This window comes from Rosa rugosa, chromosome 4, assembly GCF_958449725.1.
Source record: "Rosa rugosa chromosome 4, drRosRugo1.1, whole genome shotgun sequence".
NCBI lineage: Eukaryota > Viridiplantae > Streptophyta > Magnoliopsida > Rosales > Rosaceae > Rosa > Rosa rugosa.
The window spans coordinates 50,647,040-50,672,891 of NC_084823.1; the positions used below are offsets into that span (position 1 = coordinate 50,647,040).

At 41.9% G+C, this 25,852-nt stretch overlaps 1 protein-coding gene and 1 pseudogene across 1 annotated transcript; both read right to left on the reverse strand.

The window, feature by feature from the left end:
* Nucleotides 1–10,960: 10,960 nt before the first annotated feature.
* Nucleotides 10,961–24,551, reverse strand: LOC133743893 (uncharacterized; annotated as a pseudogene).
* On the reverse strand, nt 20,741–23,509 carry LOC133743894 (uncharacterized). The gene is made up of 2 exons (XM_062171964.1): nt 22,754–23,509; nt 20,741–22,402 (listed from the first exon to the last, which is right to left on the reverse strand). Exon 2 carries the CDS (start codon nt 22,399–22,401, stop codon nt 21,289–21,291), a length of 1,113 nt encoding a protein of 370 aa, XP_062027948.1. The 5' UTR covers nt 22,402; nt 22,754–23,509; the 3' UTR covers nt 20,741–21,288.
* Nucleotides 24,552–25,852: the final 1,301 nt, after the last annotated feature.

Consider the following 25,852-nt stretch of genomic DNA (forward strand, 5'->3'; position numbering starts at 1 on the left):
TATCTGTTGAAGGAAAATCAAGTTTAGTGTGCCTTATCAAACTAGGAGTAGCAATAGGAGAGAAGGTTCTAGATTTCCCAAACCTACACGGATTGGTATTCCTTGTAACATTAGAACTAGTACTTTGTAATCCCTATATATAGGGCTCCTATTCTCAATAATAATACACATCTCTCTCTACAATTCTCTCTCAATTCTATTATCCTTAAACACGTTATTAGCACGAGCCCTAAACCACAAAAGCTAAAACCCAAAAACCTGAAAAGAAATTCTTCTCCTCAAAAATCTGCCGCAAGCTCCTAGCCCTCGCTAGCCTCGCTCGCTGCTGCTGCCCTGCGCGCTGCACTTGCAGCCACACGCCCCTGCGTCGCTGCCCTGCAGCCCCGCGCCCGTGCGTCCACCCCACGCTGCCCCTGCAGTGTCCCTGCAACTCTGCTGCTCGTCTGTGCGCCCGTGCGCTTGCAGCGCTGCTGCTGCCCTGCGCGCCTCCGCAGCCCCTGCTGCCCCGCTCACACCTGCTGCCCCTGCAGCGCACCTGCCTTAGCTACTCCCCTTTTCTTCTGCTGCAACTCGCTGCCATTGCAGCACCTCTGCAACCCCTACTACCTCGCACCGCTGCACACCTCTACTCGGATTGCTTCGCTCCATCACGCCTGCATCGACACGCGCGTGATCCAAATACAAGTAAGTATTCAAGAGTAAGTTTTGAAGTTCCTAATATTTGAAATTTATATTTCTTCTTCTTTTCTCGGGGACTTGAAAACCTCCCTTCTTCTACATCCCACCTTTCTTATAACGTGGGTTCGATCATTGAAAAGCGGAATCGTGGGGATTCACGCAATTAACGAACTAAGAACGTTCGTAAGACTTCGGACTAAGAGCGTCCGTAAGCATCGATTTAACGAACTAAGAGCGTTCGTATGCTACGGACTAAGAGCGTTCGTGAGTGACTTGGATACACATTTACGCAAGCGTACGTATCATTGTCAAGATAGGGAAGTATTATGCCCAAAGTTTATCGTACCACGGGGATTAGTGGCTAACCCACAATCCTTGGGTAATCGGAAATAAAGACACTTAGCAAACAAAGAAAAGAAAAAGAAAATAAATAAAAATGTTAATCTAAGGCACCAAGCCCTAGCAATGCTCGGTTTTGGTTCTCACCAAAGCCTAATCAAAACTAAGAGCCTAGTGGTGGATATGCACAAATGAGTGGAAGAGTTTAATGTTTGGGGGTTGATTTTAACTTAACAAATAATAATGAAATGTAAAGCAATAAAAAATAAAAATGAAATGTAAACAATAAAAATGAGAATGTTGGGTGTTAGGGAGATTCCTTCACCCAAATCTCATGTGTCGGAAGCTAATCTAATATAGATGCATATTTCCTATTTTGGCGGTAGTCGTATCCAAGGCGGTTCAAGGCTCAAGGACCGAAATTCCCTTTCATGGTATTCCTACTCCGGTTCAAGGGCCGTAGGGACTCACTTGGCATGAATTAGAGCCGGTTCAAGGGTCACTAATTCACATCAAGAGGCGTAGAGATCGAGGAATTAGACTACTAAGCGACCCGCCCGCGCAATCACGCAACGGGTGTAAATCACCATGCTTATAACCCCTCGAATACGAAATTGAAGGTTTCTAGCTTAGGAATTAGAGGGAGTCAAGCCCCTAACTCCATCCTAGACATGCTCAAAATACACACCCTAGAGTTGACTAGGCTCCTAGACATGCATTTTAACCCAACAAAAATAGATATAAGCATCCATCATATGAAAATTGCATCATTACATTAAATTAAACATCTTTTACACAAAATTTGGGTTAGGGACACAACCCTAAAACCCAACAAGAAAATTACTCACAACCCATAATCATAGACATCAAAATTACAAAATTCAAATAGAAAAGAGTAGAGAAGTGTAGGAGAAAACAAGAAAAATCATAAATAGCTAAAAAGCTAGCATGACTAGTCTTGAATTACAACTCCCACAAAATACCCAAATATTGAATCTTGTAGAGATTGAACCCTTTGATAGATCCTTGAAGCTTTGGGTGAGTAAATCCTTCAAATCTCAAAATAAAATAGAAAGAAAAGAGGAAAAATGGAAGAGAAGGAGGGGAGAGAGAGAGAGCAGCCCAAAAGGGCTGCCTCTGTTTTTTTTTTTTCGGTGCGGCGCTGCTGTCTGTAGGGTTCTCCCCTTAACCAAATGAGAATGGATAGTATATATATAGGGGTCATGGTTGGCTGGTCTTCGTGAGAGAACAAGTAATGGATGAGGGGAGGTGGCGTGGCAGCATGTAATTGGCTTAGGAGAGAAAGAAAAAAAATGATCTGAACTTGGTCAACAAAGATAATTAAGCAATGGGTCAATTGTTGCTTAATTAAGACCACCACGTGCATGCAACAGGTTTCAATCTAATTCTCTTCTTTTTTTTTTCTTTTCTTCTTTTTTTTCTTCTTTCTTTCTTCTTCTTTTCTCTCTCGTCCTTTTCTACCACCTCGATCTCAACTCTCAAGATATATTTGCAAGCACCAATATGGGCAGTGATTTCACTTCTTTGTTCGGATTGACCGTGATTAGTTGACATTTTCCTCCTTTTGTCGGGAAACTCAATTTGCTTCAATTTGCACAATTTTCTCTCGTTTCTACAACTCCGCTTATTTTCTACACAATAAATAAAAATAGATTAATTACATAATAATTGACTTAAAGATTAGCTTAATTTTAGTATTGGGCTAAATACTGTTTAGTACCCTGTGGTTTGAGTCCGAAATCAATTCAGTCCCTGCACTTTCAATTTCATCAAAAACACCCCTGCGTTATCAAATCTCATCCAATAAGTCATTCGGTCACTCTTCCGTTAAATGGTGCCGTTAAACTGCTGACTTGGCCTGCCAACTCAGCTCAGGTGGGGCCCACATGGAAAGTAAAATTCCAAAATTACCCCTGCCTCTATTTTACCTCCAGACCCAGCGCGGTGCTCACACACACAAACATTCCGACCCAAATCACCCGACTTGTTCCGTTGATTCACTCCAGATCCAGCTCGTCGGGCCCTGCACTACTGCGGGCTTCCGCCGGTGGTTCTTGTCCACAAAACCTCTATTTTCGCCGCTGCTCCAAAACTCCGTTCGTTTTTCAAAGAGGTGGTGGAGGAGTCACTGAGCCAGAGTCGCGAAGATCCAAGCGATCGAGTCACTGAGCCGGAGTCGCGAAGATCAAGGCCGCCGCTGCCGGCCTTGGAGATCTGAAGTACACGTACATGGCGGAGATCAAGGCAAGGCCGGAGAAGAAGCAGAACTGGATGACGGAGATCTCTCTCTCTCTCTCTCTGAAATCGACTAGAGGTACTGATCGCAGAGGAGGCTGTACTTTCGGAGGTGGTTGATGCCTTCGACATGGTAGGATTAGTGGAGCTTCTCTCGAAGAATCTTGGTCTTGTTCCTTCCCATTTTCTCAGATTCAGTCTCCTTTGTTTTCTTATGTTCTTGATCTATTATTTATTTTTTTTAATTTTTTTTTTGAAGACTCAGAAAAATGAAAGAAAACATTAGGGGTGGTGGGTCTGAGGAGGCATTTCGGGGGTGCAAATCACTCTGAAGATCCATTTTCAGAACCAGTAATACGATTTCAGGGAGCAGTCATGTTTGATACTTGTATCAACATTATTAGGGATCTTTTATTTTCTTCACATGGAAGGTCCACCTTGAAAACCATGTATACAATCATTTGTAGAAATTAGGTAGATGTAGAAAGGAGGTTACTTTTTTCATTCTGCAGAATAACAAATGCGTGATTAAGAATTGATCAAAATATATGGTTTCTTGTTTAAAGATGAGAAATCAAATCCATCAGGTTCTATGTTTTTGATAGAAGAATGATGGATTGAGAAGTATTTGACAAATTGAAGAAGAAAAAGCAAAAAAACTTGAGAATTAAAATAATTAGTACCGGCCACAAAAAGAATGGGTTTTGTAATATGATTCATGATGGGTGTAGGCTTTTGATAAGAGAACTGGAGGTAGTAAAATTGCTAAAGGGAAGAACAAGGACGGCGCTGGGTTTGGAGGTAAAATAGAGGCAGGGGTAATTTTGGAATTTTACTTTTCATGTGGGCCCCACCTGAGCTGAGTTGGCCTGCCAAGTCAGCAGTTTAACGGCACCATTTAACGGAAGAGTGACCGAATGACTTATTGGATGAGATTTGATAACGCATGGGTGTTTTTGATGAAATTGAAAGTGCAGGGACTGAATTGATTTCGGACTCAAACCACAGGGTACTAAATAGTATTTAGCCCTTTAGTATTTAGAGTGTCATTACGCGCATAGAAATGCGTGTAATCAGTGAGCATCTATTTTGACCATTCAAACATCATTGTTTCGGTCTAATCCAATTTTCTTGGAAATCGATTTCTTGGTAGCATAGCTCGGAAATCTAAATATTTAGTTGTCGTGGAAGTTTTTAACTCCGAAACTAATATATTTCTTCTTCTTATTTCAGGATGTCAAAACTTGACTTTCCTATCCTTGACTCAACTGGCTCGGAATATCATAGTTGGGTCACGGATGTTGAGAACCATCTCACTTCAAAATGGATCCTACCCGTAATTCAAGCACCAAATCCCGACCTCATATTTGAGCGTAAGGCTACAAATAATGCCACCGCTCTCATCTTGATGAGACGCCACATGGATAAATCACTCCGATTGGAGTACATGGCAATCAAGGATGCTAGAGAATTATGGGTTGCGCTAGAAGAGCGTTTTGGTAATGTAAAGGATACCCTCCTCCCTGACTTGAAAGTTCAATGGAACAATCTACGATTTGCTGACTTCAAGTCTGTAGCTGAATATAATTCAGAAGTTCTTCGCCTCAAGACCATGTTGGGGTTCTGTGGACAACCTGTCACAGAGCAAGAACTAATTGAGAAAACTCTCTCCACCTTCCCCGTCGCAGCTATTTTGCTATCAAAGCAATACCGAACTGAATTCAATACTGGACGGCTCACGAGGTTTCATCAGCTAATCAATATTATGTCTGTAGCTGAAAAGCATGATAATATCCTCGTGAAAAATTATAATTCAAGGCCCATCGGAACTAAGAGCGTTCATGAGGCAAATTATAATAATGCACCCAAAGGAGGGCGCAAGGAGCGGAACCCTAAGAATCAGGGACACAACGGACGTTCTGGTCCATATAACCGCCCTACAAAGGAAGGTATTCGTCAGAATGAAGGACGATCACATGGCAATACATGGCAACGTGGGAGAGGAGGCCGTGGGGCTCCAGGACATGGAGGAGCCACCCAAGGCCGTGGGAATGGCGCCAACTCCTATAAGGGACGCCACCCAAGTGCAAACAATGCACCTCAATTAAAGGGAGGAAATCACAATGACATGTGTCATCGATGTGGATCTAGTGAGCATTGGTTCAAACAATGCAAAGCAAGCAAACAATTAGCTACGCATTACAGGGCATTTAGAGACTTCAGAGAGCATGAAGCCAATCTTGCCGAAAATATACAAGAAGAAGATGGTGATGATGCCAACGTCAATCTCACCATAGCGGACTTCAAATCTGACAAAGAATTGCACAAGGATGCTGCAGATTTTGATTAGTATAGTCCCTTATTATTTCCAAGAATCATGTAATGGCAATTATGCCTTAAATCAATAAAATGACTTATTGTATTAACTCTTTCCCTCTAGGCGTACTCAAGAGTAATTGTGATGTCTAGGCAAGGTTTGATCTGAGAGAACGGTTTTAAAAGTGAGCAACGCTCCACCAAAATCTCGCCTTACCTTACCTGGTCACAACTAAATTGAAATTACCGAACGGATTGAGTGACTACGATTTGTCTACGGTTTGATTTTTATGTTGGATTCGATTTTGGTCAAGAAACTTTGATGTAATCATTGGCTATTATTAATAAAGTGTCGATTTCTTTTATCTCATGTCTTGGATATCTTTTTCGACTTTATTAGCTTCAAAGATGTAAGAGCCAATGGTTTTCATGTGGAAACACATTGTGAGAATGGACAAGAGTTCCTTTGCATCACCTCTAATGACTACGGACATAAACGAGTCTTAGAGAAACTTATGTGTCGCTCTAGTGGGTTGTATGCAACCACTATTCGAGTCATTGACTCCAACCATGTCATGAGAGATGATTTATGGGATTTCGACACATATAGGCTTTGGCACGACCGTTTGGGACACCCAGGTCGTGACATGATGATCCGTATGTTAAAGACTTCACACGGACATCCCTTTTCCGAACGAAAGGAAGTAAAACTCGAAATTTGGATCAAGGAGGAGCACCTGCGCCTCACGGCGCCTTCCCCCTTCAAGTCCGGCCACCACTAGCCGGCGCCGCCATCCCCCTGCGGCTCAAGGGTGGCTTTGACGCCACCTCTGCTCCCCTGACTCCAATTTCTACTTCTAAAGTCAATTGTGACTTCATGGCTCAACCAAAATCCTCATTGGTTATTTCTAAAGCCCATTATTCGTTCTGCAAAGCCTGCTCTTTAGCAAAGTTAGGATCGAGACCATCCTATGCAAAGGACACTAAAGAAAATATACCATTCTTGCAAAGAATCGAAGGTGATATTTGTGGACCTATTCAACCATCATGCGGACCATTTCGATATTTTATGGTATTGGTTGATGCATCGACACGCTGGTCACATGTCATGCTATTGTCCACAAGGAACGCTGCATTTGCTAAACTCCTAGCACAAATAATTAAGTTAAGGGCTCACCACCCTGATCATCCTATTAAGTCTATAAGATTAGACAATGCTGGAGAGTTTACATCAAAGACTTTTGATGATTATTGCATGTCCATTGGGATTGATGTTGAACATCCTGTTCCTCATGTTCACACCCAAAATGGTCTCGCAGAAGCCGCCATTAAACGACTACAAATGGTCGCTAGGGCAATGGTAATGCGCACCAATCTCCCTATTTCTGCTTGGGGCTATGCAATATTGCATGCAGCTGTGCTTATTCGTCTGAGGCCCACTGCCACTCAACCCTTCTCTGCGTCCCAGATGGTTACTGGGTATGAGTCTGATGTCTCACACTTACGCATATTTGGGTGTGCAGTTTATGTGCCAATTGCGCCACCACAGCGCACCAAAATGGGTCCTCAAAGACGATTAGGCATTTATGTTGGATATGATTCTCCAACGATTATCCGCTACATAGAACCCTTGACAGGCGATCTCTTTACCGCTAGATTTGCGGATTGTCACTTCGATGAGACAGTCTTCCCGTCGTTAGGGGGAGATAAGAACATCAATGTTCAACAGGAACGACAGGAATTGTCGTGGTCTGTCCCCACTCTGTCTCATCTTGATCCCCGAACCGCACAGTCCGAAATTGAAGTGCGGAGAATTCTCGATCTTCAGAACGTAGCAGAATCGATGCCTGATGCGTTTTCTGATATCGCTAAAGTGACGAGATCACATATACCTGCTGCAAACGTGCCTGCAAGGATTGATGTCCCTAAAAGTAGAGGACATGACGCCAACTCAAGAATGCATGAGCATGGCGCCAACGTCCCCACTCACAGTGATGGTGACGTTGTGGCTAGGCCCATGGCTCCCGCCAGGAAGCACGGGAGGCCCATAGGTTCGATGGATTCTCGCCCAAGAAAGAAAGCGAGTTTGGCACAAAATAATCCATTAATCATCGATGTAAATAATCCATCTCATGAGAATATTCCGGATTATGGTTATGTCCAAGAGACATCATTGGGGGACGCTCCAATGTCAGAACCAACTCCAGAGAATAGAGAGATCTCCATAAATTACACTAGTGTACATGAGATGATGGATAGAAATTCTATGGCGATTGATGATGCATTTGCATATCATATTGCAAAAGGAATTATAGAATATGATGATATCGAACCTCGCTCTGTTGAAGAATGTCAACGAAGAGCAGATTGGCCTAAATGGAAAGATGCGATCCAGGTTGAATTGGATTCACTAACAAAGAGACAGGTATTTGGGCCTGTAACGCAGACACCCCCAAGTATAAAGCCTGTTGGCCATAAATGGGTCTTTGTTAGAAAGCGTAATGAGAAAAATGAGGTGGTAAGATATAAAGCCCGCCTTGTGGCGCAAGGTTTCTCACAACGCCCTGGAATCGACTACGAGGAGACATATTCTCCCGTAATGGACGTTATAACGTTCCGCTACCTTGTCAGTTTGGTAGTTTCCGAAAAACTTGACATGCAGCTTATGGATGTGGTTACAGCATATCTCTATGGGGATCTAGATTCAGAGATATATATGAAGGTCCCAGATGGACTTCAATTACCCAAATCAAGTGGCTCTAAACCACGGAGCGCGTTTTCAATAAGGTTAAAACGCTCACTATATGGATTAAAACAATCTGGACGGATGTGGTATAACCGTCTAAGTGACTACTTGATTGGGAAGGGATATATTAACAATGAAATATGCCCATGCGTGTTCATTAAAAGAACAAGTTCCGGATTTGCAATCGTAGCAGTTTATGTCGATGACATGAACCTAATTGGAACTCTAGATGAGTTGAAGGAAACTGCTAAATATTTGAAATCCGAATTTGAGATGAAAGATCTTGGGAAAACACGGTTTTGTCTCGGTGTAGAACTCGAGCACCGTAGTGATGGGATTTTGATCCATCAGTCTGCATATACTCAGAAGGTCCTAAGGCGCTTTAATGAAGATAAAGCGAAGCCTGCGAGTACTCCCATGATCGGCCGTAGTCTTGAGCCCGGAAATGATCCGCTTCGTCCAAAGGATGAGGACGAAGAACCATTAGAGGCCGAAGTGCCCTATTTGAGTGCAATAGGCGCATTATTGTACTTAGCTCAATGCACAAGACCGGATATCTCATTCGCAGTGAACTTGTTAGCTCGACATAGCTCTGCGCCAACACGCCGCCATTGGATTGGTGTAAAGACAATCTTTCGATACCTAAGAGGTACGATTGATATGGGCCTATTCTATCCCTACAGAGAGAAAAGGAATGACGGAAGAATGGGATCGGACCCCATTAGGCATGGAGCCGCCGTCCACCATAACATAGTGGCCGGCCATGTTGCCACCAACGCCGCCACCACCATCAAGGGTGGCCGGCCTCACCCTATCCCCCTCCATCAAAACGACAATGATGTCTTGATGGGTTTTGCTGATGCAGGGTACCTCTCTGACCCTCACAAAGGTCGCTCCCAAACAGGTTATGTCTTTACCATGGGAAGCACTGCGATATCTTGGAGGTCTACAAAGCAGACCCTTGTTGCTACTTCCTCAAATCATGCAGAGATTATTGCTCTACATGAAGCTGTACGTGAATGTGTATGGTTAAGGTCTGTAATTCGACACATTCAAGGAAGTTGTGGTTTGAAGTCTACCACAGATGAACCTACATGCATTTATGAGGATAATGCAGCTTGTATTGAACAAATGAAGTTAGGTTTCATCAAGGGCGACAACACCAAGCATATATCGCCTAAGTTCTTTTATAATCAGCAACAACAATCACTTCTAAAGATTGAAGTGAATCAAATCCGATCAGAGGATAATGTAGCGGACTTATTCACTAAGTCGTTACCTAAATCCACCTTCGAGAAACATGTGAAGAGCATCGGATTGAGAAAGTTATCCGAACTCCCACGATTATAGCAATCAGGGGGAGATATCGACATCAGGGGGAGTTATGATGTCTACATGTTCGATCTCGAAGAGTGAAGGACGTGTTGTGCTCTTTTTGTCCTTCGACCAGGGTTATTTTTATCCCACAGGGTTTTTGTTACCTGGCAAGGTTTTTAACGAGGCAACGGATGAAGCGTCACCACCAAGTTTGAGCGGCACAAGGGGGAGTGTTGAAGGAAAATCAAGTTTAGTGTGCCTTATCAAACTAGGAGTAGCAATAGGAGAGAAGGTTCTAGATTTCCCAAACCTACACGGATTGGTATTCCTTGTAACATTAGAACTAGTACTTTGTAATCCCTATATATAGGGCTCCTATTCTCAATAATAATACACATCTCTCTCTACAATTCTCTCTCAATTCTATTATCCTTAAACACTATCAAGTTTTAAACTTTCAATAAACTAGGACTTTACACACAACACAAATTCAGGAAACAGCTCATGGAGTTGGCATTGTGCCGAGTTCACATCAAGCTTAATTAGCTAACAAGTGCCACAATCCACTATCAATGCCAAACTACACAGATTGAAAATCTAAGAGGAGCAGGGGAAAATGAATATAAGTTGAGTGTACGATAGAAAATTTAGAGAGAGATGTAGAGAGCCTCCCAACTCAATTTTTTAAAAGAGAAAAGGATTACAAACAGAAGAAGCTAGGACAAGAGCCATGCCCCTGGCCAAAAAAACAGAAAATCAACAGTGGTACTAATTAACCTCCATTCAAACAGATGAATGGATATCAGGTCTGTTTGATTCATCATCTGATGAGCTGCTTAATGCTAACAGATCATCAATCCACAGCTTAGCTTCACAGAGAGGAGTATAGAAAGAGAGGAAGAATGACAGTGGGACTGCAAGATTGAATTGATACAAGTGTTAAGACTCACAATATGTGATTGTGTTATTTGATCAACCCCTAAACCATGAAATCAAAGAAACCGGTTTCCAGTAATTGAAGGATTGGTAATCATTATATCAAACTCCTAATTAAAATCAGGATTCATCAAACCACATTTGGATTCAATTTGATCACACTCCTTATCCCATACACAAGATTCCTAAACCACATTTGTAACAACAGAAATGGGTTTACGAAAACAAATTTATGGTTGAAAATTTTCAATTAACTTCTGCAAGTTTTGAATGAGTAGAACCTTAGACTACATTGGAGTCTTTGAGAAACCTAACATTTTCTCTTTGCTGATCAATCCAAAACTAAATAGGACTTTTTATCCCACAAAAACTGAATATATCCGATGAAACAGCACATTTTATTGAGCTCAAATATTTATTGACAGCACAAACGAAAGCATCACTTGTCCAGAACAAGAAGGAAAATTCAACAGAAAGAAAAGCCAACGACGAAAGCAAAATGAAACTTCAAAGAATCAACTGATAGACCATCAGGATCCATGTTATTGTAACCACATAACTGGCCAAGAGGGTAGCTAGACAGTCCTAAGAAACTCCTCATCCTCCATGAAGATTTGCAAATTCTTGGACTTCATCAAGAAATCAACTGCTTCCTCATTGAAGTCTAGCAAAGAAGCCATCTTGATCAGCTCAGAGAGTGAATCTATATGATCAGCGCTCTCCCATAACACACTCTCAGATATCGCTTCAGAGAAAAAAGTAGCAAACTCAATCATACTCTTCTGCCCTCCAGACTTGTCCATTTTCCGAGTGAAGATCTTTGAATTTTCTCTATCAAAACGTATTTTTCGGCTTCCTCTCACATTCAAAACTTTCCCAGAAGATAAAGGTAAATTATAGCTTACAGAGATCGGTTCAGCTGTTACCACCACAGTAACATTCACAAGGAATTGAACAGCTTCAAGCCTCTTCTCAGCTTCCATTTCCATGGGAGGAGCAGCAAGAAAACCAAGAATCAGCCTGAACAGCGCTTTCTTAATCAGCTTTTCCCTCGGCAAAGAGACTACTTCAACATCATCTGCAAGTGACGCCTCTTCCTTCTGTACAGATTCAGATATAGTGCGAACACCAATTCTTCGATAAATGTCAAGCAACTTGGATCTTGGAATGGAAGGCAAACTTGGCTGAGGGTACCAAACAAAAATAGACTCAGGAGAAGACTGTTCGAATAGATACTTCAGTTGAAGGTCATCAGCAATGAAAACATCAGACTTGTTGCACAGCAAGATTCCTTCAGATCCAGAACTGACAGGCACTTTCACCAAGGCATCAGCAACAGTCTTTTCTGTCTTTGAATTCCAGTGCTTCGAGATATAACTCCAAAACTTGCAACAATCAGCATGCGACAATGCACTTCCGGATCCAGAACTTTCCCAAACCTTCCAAACCTTCAAGTAATCATCAACTGAAGGATGAGATTTAACTCCAAACGCACTGGAGAAGAAAAATAGAAGTTTATGCTCATAATGTTTCTCCAAAACAGTCAGCTGCAAACCAAATAGCCCATCCTTGTCATGAATAACACAATCATCAGGACAAACCCACTCCCCTTTTGGAATCCAGATCCTTCGAGCAGCATCAGTGTCTGGTTCCCACTTGAATGCACTCAAGTAATTATACAGCCGAACAAATGCTTCAATCTCATAATGAACATCAAGGTGGCTGGCAATCAGGGGACATCCTTTCTCAGCTTCAACAATAACCCCCAATGCAGACAGCTCTTTTTTGTAAGAAGCAATCTTAGTACCATAGAATTCTTCATCAATGAAAGGCCCATCAGTCCGCTTCAAATATAAGCCAAACTTGGAATCAAACAACAAAGACTCTTTGGGAGACCTATAACCAGCATGAGTCTTTATCCATGGTTGAGAAACTTTCTTCATGAAATCAGAATTATCAAGAAAGGCGTAACCTTTCTCCTGGAAAACTCGTATGCATTCCAGCAACGCAAGTGCATTTACAGGAAAAATACGGCTGGCATCCCTAGGGAGATAAAGACCAGATGCCACAAACTTAACTCCTTCCTTGTATTCGACGACAACCCCCAAGCTCTTCAGCTCTTTTCTGTACTCATGTATGCTCTTTCCATAGTAACTGTCAGAATCATCAATGAAAGGAAGAAGAGTTATTGGGGATATAGATTCCCACTCGGGACTAAAGAGAATGCACTCTCTTGGACATCTGTAATCACCAAAACGACTACGCAACCACTTGACCTCACCAATGCAGCTCCTAAGATCAGCAGGAAATTTATATGGAGTCCCCTTCAGCGCTCTGTAACACAGAAGCAATGATGCAACATTTTCCTTGGTGATGGAAGCTGATGATGCATAGTGCCTGAAATATCGAGCAAATACTTTTGCAGCCTCTTCAAAATCAACCACCACACCAATTTTTTTCAGTTCATTTATGTACCGGAAAATGTTGCTCCTATAGAATTCATGATCAATCACAGGAAGACCATTGACGACCTGAAGAATGCAACCCCATTCGTGATGAAACAAGAGACATTCCCCTGGATACTTGTAACCAACACTTGTCTTCAGGCACTTGGCTCCTTTCAATGCATTGACAAGTTTATCAGAGGACTTGGATAGAGCCATACAGTTGAGCATTAAGATGACAACCTGAGGTGTCCAAGAAGTTATGGAAGATGGTGACTTCAGGTTAATTGAAGTTGGTGGTTGAAGCAGATTACAACACCGAGCAACTCAAGTTCAGTTCTGAAATTACAGATTTCATCACCGTAAAAGTCCTGATCAATGAAGGGAATGTTGCTAATTTTGGAGGCAACATTCCACTCCTTATCTGACAAAACAGATCCTACAGGAGACCTGTAGCCAACGAAGTCTTCAGCCAGTTCCCTTTTTTAATAGCAGAGATAAAATCGGCCGGAGAAAGAAGTTTGTCCCTTAAAAACCTGATGAAACGCAGAATGGAATGCAAATTTCCTCTAGTTAAAGAGGATGAAGCTGCCAGAGACATGAAATGCTTCCCAATGAAGTCACATGCTTCGCTATATTCAAACATGACCCCAATTGTCTTTAGCTCCTCCTTGTATTCACTAATGCTCTCACCATAAAAGCTCGTATCAATCAATGGAATGTCAACAGAGAAGGATCCATTCTGCAAAGTATTTCCCCATGATGAGTTAAGCAGAAATGACTGGGATGGTGGCCTATAACCAGGAGAGCCATTCAAAGTAACTTTCAGCCAACTACCTTCCTTTATGCAAGCCAAGAACTTCTGAGGGATGCCAACCCTTTTATAATTCAGTTGACGAATCCAATCCAAAAGCAAGAAGGCATTCTGCTTAGTTAGTGATGCAGATACAGACGAGATACCATCACTTGGAGCAGAAATATGAGGGACATCCAAAGCAGCAGCATGTTTTATAAGGAACTCAAGAAGCTTCTTCCCTGGTGTATACTTACCAGCAAAATAGCCAGAATACATATAACGCTCTCCTAATTCAACATGGCCTTCTTTTCTCCACAAATAAGAATCAGTCAATCCCGCCCAATTGCTTCCATTGGCAGGAACAATAACAACCCCTTTTCTACTTCTGCTGATTTTCCCATTGCCATTCACTAGTGGCATAATTCCACATAAACGGTCAACTTCCCGACTTGAGATAAAATCATTATCAACCGAGTGATATAAGAAACGAACATATGCAATAACAAGCTTCAGGTCATTAAGAGAATTCTGAAGGAGATCATCTGCATATTTATAGACGTTAACAGAACCAACCTTAGCTTGATCAGCTAGCCATTTCTTCAATGTATCCTTCCCAGAGCATGCCCAGATGGCTTCCTGAGTGGCTTTTGGCATAAAGAGAAGACGAGTCACAGAATTAAATTCCCGGTTGCAATCAATCAGCCATGAAACATGAGAATATTTGCTTGATAAGCAAACTCTACATTCGCCTTTCTGGATTTCGCTTATGCTGCACAAAGATTCATTTCCATAGTCTCCATATTTTATCAATGGTATGTTCTTCATGTTGGTGTGACCAAATTTAGAACCCCAATTGTTAGCGATAAACAGTAGAAGCTCTAAGTACACATCTTCTGACACTCCATCAACAAGATTAGAAGTACCCTGTATGCATTTAACATACCAATCATCATTCACTGGTTCAACTTCAAGGAAACTTAGTATAGGATCATATTCCTCGCTGTCAAAGGAATAAGACAGAACAAATCTTCCATGTGATGAAAGCTTAATCCAGCTTACACCTTGAACCCTCGCCTTCCTCAAAATAGACCAAAAGGCAGGCATTAATCTTCCCACTTCACCAGGCTTGTGGAAGAACTTTTGCTCCATTTCGGGCTCAACTGGTATAATGTCTTCCTCAATCATCTTCGCTTTTATCGAATCCCTTACAGCATTTAATTCTTTGTAGGAAGAACTCTGAACAGGCAAGAATCTGAACATAGGAGCCAAACTTGATGTTGGCGCACCTTCCACAGTTTTCACAAGAGAGTTAAAGGCATGGGCAAATGCGGTGGGCACACACTCAAGAATCCCTTGATTCCACTTGTTGTCAAGTAGGATTGTCTCTCTTGAAGATGCTAAAAGAAAATCCGCCTGTATTATGAATGGAAAGTTGGTGACCATCTCTGTGGGAAGAAATGCATAAACACCAGGCGAAGAGTTCCTTGCTCTTCGAAGACGTTCTCCATTTGGAAATGCAAGAGTGATCACCCACTCATCCACCTCCATTCTCCTCTCAACTCTGAATTCCTGCCTGACAGGAAACTTTTGTTTCCACATGTAATAATTGCATTCTCCATTTCCATTATTTTCTTCAGCTGAAAGACGCAGAGTGTAGGATTGAACATCGATGTTCTTCCTTTCCACAAAATCAGTCTGGCTTGCTATCTCAATTGCACTCACAGTGTTCTGCCCTGGATCCTCTTTGTCTTGCCTAACAGAGAGCCGCTTAATCTTTGATAGGAACAAGAGAACTTCTGGATGAATGATTGAGAGTTGGTTCTTCACAGGTTCAACCTTGTCGGGCTTCAGAGGTAAGATCAGTGTTGTGGTAGGAAGGGCAGTAGCAGAACCATATATCTTTTTTATATCAGACAGTGTGGGATTCTGCTCAACCCATTCAGGTACTATGTAGCCAACATTGCAATGTGAACAAGGCTCTTCGCTAAACCTTATCTGATAACCATTACTAAAAATGTAAGGCTGAGCAGTGATCAGAAACACACTCTTGAAGCCAATTCCTGTTTATTAACGAGAAATTTCACTGAATTAGCACAACAAAACTAACTGAAAGAGAAGGAAGCAGATTATCTCATCTAGGTACATTACTCATTCTTATACCCACCCTATACTCCTATAGGCATTCCAACTACCAAGTATTAGCAACAGTCGTCATATTATGCAATCCAAATTTTTGTTTGTAGTTGCAATCCAACAACTCATTTTCCACCACCAAATAGGAGTGATTGAAATGTGAAATTACTGAACTATTCGATCTCGGAGACAACTACATAATCATATATGGCTTATAATAAACATGCAAATGATGTAAAAGAATTAATATTACATGACTTCCATAAAAGTCATGGACAAGCTTTAGAAAAATGAAAGCATAGAAGGTCACCAGTTTAATTTAGTCTGCAAGCTGAACCGAACAGATTCAACTTTACAACATTATCTGGGTCATAAGTTTCTTCTTTTATTTTATTTTCTGAAATATGGGCAAGAAGTTTGTATGTGCACGGCATTTTACAGTGATGTTTCTTTAAGTCTCTAAAATAATCATGGCATTTTTAGTGTAAACTCTAAATAGGTTTGTACGCATTTCATAATCAATGCTCTTGTGAATTGAGTTCGACATATCAGAATCTTAAGAAACCAAAATTTTTGTGCATTTCAAGTCATTAGACACTCATAATTTAGTGATAAATAGGATTATTTCTAATATGTTTAAGTATATTGGTATTGAGAGAGATTGATGAGAGAAGTGTATTTCATTATAGAGAATAGGAGCCCTATATATAGGGATTACAAAGTGCATAATCTAAGAGTACAAGGATTCCTTATCTAACTTGGAGTAGGAAACCTCTCCTATTACAACTATAGAACTTATCCTAGTTTGACTAGGCACACTAAATGTCAATATCCTTCAACACTCCCCCTTGTGCCGCTCAAACTTGGTGGTGACGCTTCATCCGTTGCCTCGTTAAAAACCTTGCTCAAGTGAAAAACCCTGTGGGATAAAAATGAACTCGAGGAGGAGAAAAGAGTGCAACACGTCCTTGATCCTTCGAGACTGAGTAACTCCCCCTGATGTCGAAATCTCCCCCTGATTGCTACAATCATGGGAGTTCGGATAACCTTCTTAATCCGATACTCTTCACATGTTTCTCGAAGGTGGATTTAGGTAACGACTTAGTGAATAAGTCCGCTACATTATCCTCTGATCGGATTTGATTCACTTCAATCTTTAGAAGTGATTGTTGTTGCTGATTATAAAAGAACTTAGGCGATATATGCTTGGTGTTGTCGCCCTTGATGAAACCTAACTTCATTTGTTCAATACAAGCTGCATTATCCTCATAAATGCATGTAGGTTCATCTGTGGTAGACTTCAAACCACAACTTCCTTGAATGTGTCGAATTACAGACCTTAGCCATACACATTCACGTACAGCTTCATGTAGAGCAATAATCTCTGCATGATTTGAGGAAGTAGCAACAAGGGTCTGTTTCGTAGACCTCCAAGATATCGCAGTGCTTCCCATGGTAAAGACATAACCTGTTTGGGAGCGACCTTTGTGAGGGTCAGAGAGGTACCCTGCATCAGCAAAACCCATTAAGACATCATTGTCGTTTTGATGGAGGGAGATAGGAGGACGCCGGCCACCATGAGCGGCGGCGGCGCCGGCGGCGGCAACATGGCCGGCGGCCATTCCATGGACGGGGGCGTTTTGCCTTTTGGGGTCTGATCCCAACTTTCCGTCATTCCTTTTCTCTCTGTAGGGATAGAATAGGCCCATATCAATCGTACCTCTTAGGTATCGAAAGATGGTCTTTACACCAATCCAATGGCGGCGTGTTGGCGCAGAGCTATGTCGAGCTAACAAGTTCACTGCGAATGAGATATCCGGTCTTGTGCATTGAGCTAAGTACAATAATGCGCCTATTGCACATAAATAGGGCACTTCGGCCTCTAAGGGTTCTTCGTCCTCATCCCTTGGACGAAACGGATCTTTTCCGGGCTCAAGACTACGGCCGATCATGGGAGTACTCGCAGGCTTCGCTTTATCTTCATTAAAGCGCCTTAGAATTTTCTGAGTATATGCAGACTGATGGATCAAAATCCCATCACTACGGTGCTCGAGTTCTAAACCGAGACAAAACCGTGTTTTCCCAAGATCTTTCATCTCAAATTCGGATTTCAAGTATTTAGCAGTTTCCTTCAACTCATCTAGAGTTCCAATTAGGTTCATGTCATCGACATAAACTGCTACGATTGCAAATCCGGAACTTGTTCTTTTAATGAACACGCATGGGCATATTTCATTGTTAATATATCCCTTCCCAATCAAGTAGTCACTTAGACGGTTATACCACATCCGTCCAGATTGTTTTAATCCATATAGTGAGCGTTTTAATCTTATTGAAAACGCGCTCCGTGGTTTAGAGCCACTTGATTTGGGTAATTGAAGTCCATCTGGAACCTTCATATATATCTCTGAATCTAGATCCCCATAGAGATATGCTGTAACCACATCCATAAGCTGCATGTCAAGTTTTTCGGAAACTACCAAACTGACAAGGTAGCGGAACGTTATAACGTCCATTACGGGAGAATATGTCTCCTCGTAGTCGATTCCAGGGCGTTGTGAGAAACCTTGCGCCACAAGGCGGGCTTTATATCTTACCACCTCATTTTTCTCATTACGCTTTCTAACAAAGACCCATTTATGGCCAACAGGCTTTACACTTGGGGGTGTCTGCGTTACAGGCCCAAATACCTGTCTCTTTGTTAGTGAATCCAATTCAACCTGGATCGCATCTTTCCATTTAGGCCAATCTGCTCTTCGTTGACATTCTTCAACAGAGCGAGGTTCGATATCATCATATTCTATAATTCCTTTTGCAATATGATATGCGAATGCATCATCAATCGCCATAGAATTTCTATCCATCATCTCATGTACACTAGTGTAATTTATGGAGATCTCTCTATTCTCTGGAGTTGGTTCTGACATTGGAGCGTCCCCCAATGATGTCTCTTGGACATAACCATAATCCGGAACATTCTCATGAGATGGATTATTCACATCGATGATTAATGGATTATTTTGTGCCAAACTCGCTTTCTTTCTTGGGCGAGAATCCATCGAACCTATGGGCCTCCCGCGCTTCCTGGCGGGAGCCGTGGGCCTAGCCATAACGTCACCATCATTGAGAGATGGGACGTTGGCGCCATGCTCATGCATTCTTGAGTTGGCGTCATGTCCTCTACTTTTAGGGACATCAATCCTTGCAGGCACGTTTGCAGCAGGTATATGTGATCTCGTCACTTTAGCGATATCAGAAAACGCATCAGGCATCGATTCTGCTACGTTCTGAAGATCGAGAATTCTCCGCACTTCAATTTCGGACTGTGCGGTTCGGGGATCAAGATGAGACAGAGTGGGGACAGACCACGACAATTCCTGTCGTTCCTGTTGAACATTGATGTTCTTATCTCCCCCTAACGACGGGAAGACTGTCTCATCGAAGTGACAATCCGCAAATCTAGCGGTAAAGAGATCGCCTGTCAAGGGTTCTATGTAGCGGATAATCGTTGGAGAATCATAACCAACGTAAACGCCTAATCGTCGTTGAGGACCCATTTTGGTGCGCTGTGGAGGCGCAATTGGCACATAAACTGCGCACCCAAATATGCGTAAGTGTGAGACATTAGGCTCATACCCAGTCACCATCTGGGACGCAGAAAAGGGTTGAGTGGCAGTGGGCCTCAGACGAATAAGCACAGCTGCATGCAATATTGCATAGCCCCAAGCAGAAATAGGGAGATTGGTGCGCATTACCAATGCCCTAGCGACCATTTGTAGTCGTTTAATGGCGGCTTCTGCGAGACCATTTTGGGTGTGAACATGAGGAACAGGATGTTCAACATCAATCCCAATGGACATGCAATAATCATCAAAAGTCTTTGATGTAAACTCTCCAGCATTGTCTAATCTTATAGACTTAATAGGATGATCAGGGTGGTGAGCCCTTAACTTAATGATTTGTGCTAGGAGTTTAGCGAATGCAGCGTTCCTTGTGGACAATAGCATGACATGTGACCAGCGTGTCGATGCATCAACCAATACCATAAAATATCGAAATGGTCCGCATGATGGTTGAATAGGTCCACAAATATCACCTTGGATTCTTTGCAAGAATGGTATATTTTCTTTAGTGTCCTTTGCATAGGATGGTCTCGATCCTAATTTTGCTAAAGAGCAGGCTTTGCAGAACGAATGATGGGCTTTGGAAACAACCAATGAGGATTTTGGTTGAGCCATGAAGTCACAATGGACCTTAGAAGTAAAAATGGGAGGCAAGGGAGCAGGGGTGGCGTCAAAGCCACCCTTGGGCCGCAGGGGGATGGCGGCGTCGACCGGTGATGGCCGGACTTGAGGGCGAAAGGCGCCGTGAGGCGCAGGTGCTCCTCCTTGATCCAAATTTCGAGTTTTACTTCCTTTCGTTCTGAAAAAGGGATGTCCGTGTGAAGTCTTTAATATACGGATCATCATGTCACGACCTGGGTGTCCCAAACGGTCGTGCCAAAGCCTATATGTGTCGGAATCCCATAAATCATCTCTCATGACATGGTTGGATTCAATGACTCGAATAGTGGTTGCGTACAACCCACTAGAGCGACACATAAGTTTCTCTAAGACTCGTTTATGTCCGTAGTCATTAGAGGTGATGCAAAGGAACTCTTGTCCATTCTCACAATGTGTTTCCACATGAAAACCATTGGCTCTTATATCTTTGAAGCTCAATAGGGTTCTTCCTGCCCTAGGAGCGTAAAGAGCTTCGGTGACATTTAAACTTGTGCCATTTGGCAACATAAATTGGGCTGGTCCTCGACCATGGATCAATCGAGATGATCCAGCCATCGTAGTCACGGAAGATCGAGATGGTGTCATCCATAGAAATAGCTGTCTATTTCGAAGGATAGTATGTGTAGTTGCACTATCCACGAGGCATTCTAGCTCTCCAGGAAACATACTGAAAAATAATAAAGTTCGAATTAAAAATATGTCCAAGACATTGTATAGAACAAATCGAAAACTTTATTAAAATAGCCAATGATTACATCAAAGTTTCTTGACCAAAATCTAATCCAATATAAAAATCAAACCGTAGACAAATCGTAGTCACTCAATCCGTTCGGTAATTTCAATTTAGTTGTGACCAGGTAAGGTAAGGCGAGATTTTGGTGGAGCGTTGCTCACTTTTAAAACCGTTCTCTCAGATCAAACCTTGCCTAGACATCACAAGTACTCTTGAGTACGCCTAGAGGGAAAAAGTTAATACAATAAGTCATTTTATTGATTTAAGGCATAATTGCCATTACATAATTCTTGGAAAAGTAAAGGACTATACTAATCAAAATCTGCAGCATCTTTGTGCAATTCTTTGTCAGATTTGAAGTCCGCTATGGTGAGATTGACGTTGGCATCATCACCATCTTCTTCTATATTTTCGGCAAAATTGGCTTCATGTTCTCTGAAGTCTCTAAATGCCTTGTAATGCGCAGCTAATTGTTTGCTTGCTTTGCATTGTTTGAACCAGTGCTCACTAGATCCACATCGATGACACATGTCATTGTGATTTTCTCCCTTTAATTGAGGTGCATTGTTTGCACTTGGGTGGCGTCCCCTATAGGAGTTGGCGCCATTCCCACGGCCTTGGGTGGTTCCTCCATGTCCTGGAGCCCCATGGCCTCCTCTCCCACGTTGCCATGTATTGCCACGTGATCGTCCTTCATTCTGACGAGTACCTTCCTTTGTAGGGCGGTTATATGGACCAGAACGTCCGTTGTGTCCCTTATTCTTAGGGTTCCGCTCCTTGCGCCCTCCTTTGGGTGCATCATTATAATTCGCCTCTTGAACGCTCTTAGTTCCTATAGGCCTTGAATTATAATTTCTCACGAGGATATTATCATGTTTTTCAGCTACAGACATTACAGTAATGAGCTGATGAAATCTCGTGAGCCGTCTAGTATCGAATTCCGTTCGATATTGCTTTGAGAGCAAAATTGCTGAGACGGGGAAGGTGGAGAGAGTTTTCTCAATTAGTTCTTGCTCTGTGACGGGTTGTCCACAGAACCCCAACATGGTCTTGAGGCGAAGAACTTCTGAATTATATTCAGCTACAGACTTGAAGTCAGCAAATCGTAGATTGTTCCATTGAACTTTCAAGTCAGGGAGGAGGGTATCCTTTACATTACCAAAACGCTCTTCTAGCGCAACCCATAATTCTCTAGCATCCTTGATTGCCATGTACTCCAATCGGAGTGATTTATCCATGTGGCGTCTCATCAAGATGAGAGCGGTGGCATTATTTGTAGCCGTACGCTCAAATATGAGGTCGGGATTTGGTGCTTGAATTACGGGTAGGATCCCTTTTGAAGTGAGATGGTTCTCAACATCCGTGACCCAACTATGATATTCCGAGCCAGTTGAGTCAAGGATAGGAAAGTCAAGTTTTGACATCCTGAAATAAGAAGAAGAAATATATTAGTTTCGGAGTTAAAACTTCCACGACAACTAAATATTTAGATTTCCGAGCTATGCTACCAAGAAATCGATTTCCAAGAAAATTGGATTAGACCGAAACAATGATGTTTATAAGGTCGTTAATCGATGCTTGCGGACGCTCTTAGTCCGAAGTCTTACGAACGCTCTTAGTTCGTTTATAGCGCGAATCCCCACGATTCCGCTTTCTCAAAATCGAACCCACGTTATAAGAAAGGTGGGATGTAGAAGAAGGGAGGTTTTTAAGTCCCCGAGAAAAAGAAAGAATTTCAAATTAGGAACTTTAAAACTTACTCTTTTGGATACTTACTTGTTGGTTTTGGATCACGCGCGTGTCGATGCAGGCGTGATGGAGCGAAGTAATCTGAGTAGAGGCGTGCAGCGGATGCGGGGCAGCAGGGGCTGCGGTGGTGATGGCAGTTAAGGATTTTACTTGCTGCCGAAGGATGCAGGAGGTTAGGCCGAAAATAGTTGCTGCAGGGGCAGCAGAGATGCAGGAGGAGGCAGGGCCGAGAGGGCTGCAGGAGCAGCTGCAGGCTAGCAGCTTGATGCAAGGCTGCAGGTGCACGGGCACGCAAGCAGGCAGCTGCGGACGCAGGGGCGCGCTGGTAGGGCAGGCAGCAGGGCTGCAGGCGCACGGGCGCGCAGGTAGGCAGACGAGCGCAGGGGCGCGTAGCGCGGGGCGCGCGCGGGGCAGGTGCAGCGGAGGCTCGGCTAGCTTGGGCTAGGGGCTGCAGGGGCAGTAGGCACGCAGGTAGGCAGAAGGCTGCAGGCAAGTGCTTGCGGCAGATTTTTGGCAAAGGAAGTTTTGGGTTTTGTTTTACGGTTTTTGCTTTTTGGCTAGAGTCGTGCTGATAACGTGTTTAAGTATATTGGTATTGAGAGAGATTGATGAGAGAAGTGTATTTCATTATAGAGAATAGGAGCCCTATATATAGGGATTACAAAGTGCATAATCTAAGAGTACAAGGATTCCTTATCTAACTTGGAGTAGGAAACCTCTCCTATTACAACTATAGAACTTATCCTAGTTTGACTAGGCACACTAAATGTCAATATCCTTCAACATAATACAAATAACTTACCTTTCTCCCCAATATAACCACGCTTCCTGTTGCCTTTCTTGGTGGACCGTCCAACACTGCAAATGGAGTCTATGTTTTTGGAAGAAAACCCCTTCTCATTATTGAAAACCAGCAATGTGGCTGGAGCACCTGTAGCCGTTATATCCCGGGACGTAATCAAAAACTCAAGGGATGGATCAACCCCCTCTGAGTACTCATTGTCTTCTGCATTCTGCAACATAAGTAATTTGAACCATTATTTGGTATTGGAATCATTCATGCATATATGACTGTCGATCACTAACAAAACCTAAATCAAGTAACTGCATCCACTTGATCTAGACCAAGTTACCATGGCTGATCAGTAAAGATTCACAGTCATTATTTTCAAAATCAAGCCCTTGCTTTAACCCAATGAACTTAGAAATTTAAATGCAATGTTGTAAACTGTAAAGTAATGACCACTTATACATGTAAACAGAAGATGATCAAGTAATTAGGCACAGACTATGAACATTCACTAGCACAACTATTCACATGTTCCTAAATTTACCTTAAAATACATGTTCATCTATAAATGTTTGGAGTTTCAACTTTATAATTAACATTCTTTCAGATTCAGAAGCAAATTGATAGTAAGGTAGTGAGCGTTAAGAATCCCTTACTAAACAAGAAGGAAGAAAGAAGCAATGTGAGTGAAAACTAACCTGAACGAGTTCCATGAAAAAGTGGACGTCTTTAGCGTAAAGCTCGCCGGAGAGGTTCTTGACGGCCTGGTGAAGATCCTCCGTTAAAGGGTTGAGCTTTTCTCCGATGGAGAACTTGGTCTTCCGTATATCTTCTATGTGCTCCCTTGGCGTCATCGTCGTCGCCATTTTCGTACGTAGGCAACAAACAAATGCTTAATCTTGGTTTTCGCAGAGAGAGAGAGAGAGAGTAGACAGAGTGAAGACTAAGATCAAGACTAAGAAGGAGTGAGACTCATGATGGGTCACTACTCTCACTCTAACTCTATAAGTCTATAACCAACTCTGTTTCCAATATGGTACAATAATAGCATGTATTACACATAAAACACTCTCTCTACAAGTCTATATCCTTTTTTTCTTTTCTTTTCACTTTATAGGTATCTCAAGCTTTAATTCATAAAGTAAACAAGATTTTAAAATCTATATCTGAAAACAAACAAAAAAGATTCATATTTATAATTTCAAAACTAACAAAATTTGTGGAGAAAGCACAATATATGATAGATACAAAAATATTTGAAGTCATGCATTAGAAGAAAATTTCAAGAAATTGAAATAAAGTTGCCCATACAATAGCTAGAGAAACTTTGAGGCCAGATAACATCAAGTTCTGGAAGGACGTTGGACAACTTCCGTGGTTGGATGATCTTATAATTGCTGATATATCTAGTTGATATTATGAGTGTGACACTCTTTTTATTTATATATATCGGGCAAAATTAATTTTTCGCTATACCACATTTTATTTGTTGAATTATTTGTCCAAATTTATTAATGAAATTCTCATTTGACCCAAAACCGGGGTGATTGGAACCATGTTCTAAAGTCTATTGAGCTACTATTGACATAGCTTAGTAACTTTGTTGTTTTGAAGTTTCCTGGAAGGTTGAGATCGAAAGCCTTCTCGAGCAAGGCTACGAAAGTGGAGAGAAATGGTCATATGTACAGCATCCAGTTAGAATAATAGAGAGATTCGTACGGAAAGCAAAGACTTTGCATGAGCTTTGGAGGCTGATTGGACGAGAGTTGTGAGTCTTTGAATTTGAATCTGAATGAGATCTTTCTTGACCTTCTACAGATAAAAAAAAATGAAACAAAGCAAACAATGAGTGCATTTCTAAGTAGTCATAGTTTCCTTTAGCTAAAGTAAGAGATTAAAGATGATGGATAGTGAGTTTTGCCTCTGATGTTGTCACATATTAGTATGCAATAAGTGATATAAATTGCTTTTACTTACTCTCCAAGCTTGTATTAGCGTTTTTATATATAATGAAATTTGCATTTTGAAAATGTGAGTCCTCCATTTTTTTTTTTGAAGAATTTAATTGGCACTTCAACTATATTGGTCAACATTTTTAAGCAACTTCTTATTTCGGGATATAGATATTTAATCATTCATCGTATATATATATATTTTTAATTAATCGATGATGGATGGGGCATCATGAGCTACCGTTTGAGGTCCCATTTTCAAACCAAAAAACAATTAACATGAAGATGAGTATATACCGTATTTGCTATTTGGAAAAAGCTAGAAAACCTTGGCCCTTGGGTAAAGGCAAATACTCCATGCTTAAAGACAGAAAGGAGAAACCC

Coding starts and splice junctions, on each gene's coding strand:
- LOC133743894 (XM_062171964.1), bottom strand. CDS start 22,401: ATGTCAAAACTTGACTTTCCTATCCTTGACTCAACTGGCTCGGAATAT.